General features: G+C 44.5%; 1 protein-coding gene across 1 annotated transcript in view; it reads right to left on the bottom strand.

Annotated features, from left to right (window-relative positions):
* The window catches only part of cacna1ha (calcium channel, voltage-dependent, T type, alpha 1H subunit a), a 52,713-nt gene that overhangs the window by 17,594 nt on the left and 33,054 nt on the right, over positions 1 to 2,065 (bottom strand). Inside the window, exons 17-18 of the mRNA XM_035654996.1 lie at positions 1,642 to 2,001; positions 23 to 126 (exon numbers count right to left, since the gene is read on the bottom strand). Of these exons, the coding sequence (XP_035510889.1) occupies positions 23 to 126; positions 1,642 to 2,001 (464 nt within the window). The remainder of the gene's footprint in view (positions 1 to 22; positions 127 to 1,641; positions 2,002 to 2,065) is intronic.

Here is a 2,065-nt window from a genome sequence, read left to right as displayed (position 1 = left end):
TGTGTGTGTGTGTGAGACTCACATGTTGTCTGGAGAGAACAAATACAGCGTCCAGTCTTCATGCTCTTTGCACCAGCGGGGTTTCATGTTACGGAGCTGTTTTTTGATCCAGTAGCACAAAGAACTCTGCAGAGGTGAGAGATCAAACACGCACATTATCGCCAATGGCAACTGCGGAAATCATCAATATATATAGTTATCAACATTTTTATTGTCAGCGGTGAAATCATTACCTTTATTACACCATCAGCACCAAAGCTACAGTCATTACCATCATAATCATGCTGTCATTGGACTAGTCGAGGCAAAACACAGTAATGCTGTGTCATTTTTACCCATTTTAAGCTGGCGGTTCTAGTGTTAAACACCTTTTTAAAAACTACTTAGATATTACATACACACTATGGAAGCCTCAGATGTGTGAAGTACATGTGTTTCCCTATTTTTAAAGACAGATTTGATTAAATATTATCAAATGCATGTTGCATTTAAAACAACAGCCACTATGAGAAATGTACTTTCCCAATTAACAATTACACCACAAAAAGCATTCAAATACAATACTTAGTTTAATCTGAGTTTCCACAGAGTTGCTGATGTTAGCACATTAAATCTATGGGGGCACAATAAACAAGCGTTTTCTTGCATAAGTAGAGATGGAGGTAACTGGACCACAACAGACAGACTCCCAACTTAGCTAGTAGAAAGTGTTGTGAAACTCATTAAAGTTTCTAATAAAACAAACATTAGAGAGCTTAGGTGCGCAGCTTCTGTACTTCAGGATTCTAATTAAAAACAGCCCAAAGTCAAGCCTCTCAAACACCGCTTATTTGGCAGACTGCCGCTGGTGCGAGTGTGTGTGCATCTCTGCGTGTCTTTCCGTGTGTGTGTGTATGTGTATGTCCAAGTGTGAGTGTGTGTTTAAACTGGATAAAAAGAACCTGCTGCTCATGGATATCCTTGGAGCTAAAATCCATAATCCTCGACATAGACACACATGGAGAACCACGTGGATATACACGTCTCAGCTGGCATGTCACACTCACGCACCGATGCATGCTCTTGCTCGCGCACATGCAACACACACATCCACATGTGCATACACTGGTAGAGGGTCTGTTTTGCCTCCCATATTCAGTGTGTCCAGGGAGAGGCCTTTTGTTCTGGAGAATTTCATGGCTTTATAAACTCAATTGGAAGGTAATAAAACCATCAAGACTGTCGCAACAGAGGTCATCCAAAACCACCGCAAAGTACACCCTTCTCCACTTCCCACACTGACTGCACATACACCAGTTGTTTTGTACCCACTGAGAAAACAATTACTGGCCCTAGCAAATCAATTACAGCATGACAATTAGTGTCTCTCTAGGTCTTGCAGTGTGAACACAAAACACACACACTATAATATCTCAGCACGAAAAAGGGCAAAGAAAAAAAAAATTGGGTGAGTACAAAAAAGAGAAAAAACAGAAATAAACTGTGTAAACAGAGTCAGAGAGGGCAGATTAGGAGATTAAGAATGTACACAAGAGAGCTAAACCACGGAGGCTCAAATGCTTCACGTGTCACCAGGCTTATAAAACCCTACCCAATTTCTCTCTCAGGTTATTTTGAAAGTTACGACTCATGACAACTTACGTCATCATCTATGTCGTCCTCAGGCGAGGAGTCGTCCTTAGGGTCAGAGTTCACATTCAGATCATATGTCTGGGTCCTCCCGTTACAGTCGCCATACTCCATCACTATGGAAGGGCAGAGCGTGGATGCCTGCAGCAGCTCCAGGGACTCCGGCCGTAGTCTGTTGTTCCCCCCGGCCTCGTCCCTGTCCTCACCACCATCTTCCTCTTCCCCACCCTCCCCAGACAACAGGCTCTCTCTCTCCCCGCTCGTGTCTCGCCTTTTGAGGCTCGGCGCCCTTCCCAGGCTGTTCCAGCTGGAGCGACGGCTTCCCCATGAGCGGGGAGGAAGAGGGGAGCGCCGTCCGGGACTTGAGAGGCTCTGGAGAGATAGAAAACAGGGGGAAAGCAAAGTGTAAGGCTATGAGAGTATGTGTGTCTGTGCA

Source organism: Morone saxatilis, unplaced genomic scaffold, assembly GCF_004916995.1.
Source record: "Morone saxatilis isolate NCDOM2014 unplaced genomic scaffold, NCSU_SB_2.0 Contig14, whole genome shotgun sequence".
NCBI classification, from domain to species: Eukaryota; Metazoa; Chordata; class Actinopteri; family Moronidae; genus Morone; species Morone saxatilis.
The sequence above is the reverse complement of the archived record's forward strand: the minus strand, read 5'-3'. Positions and strand labels throughout refer to the sequence as shown.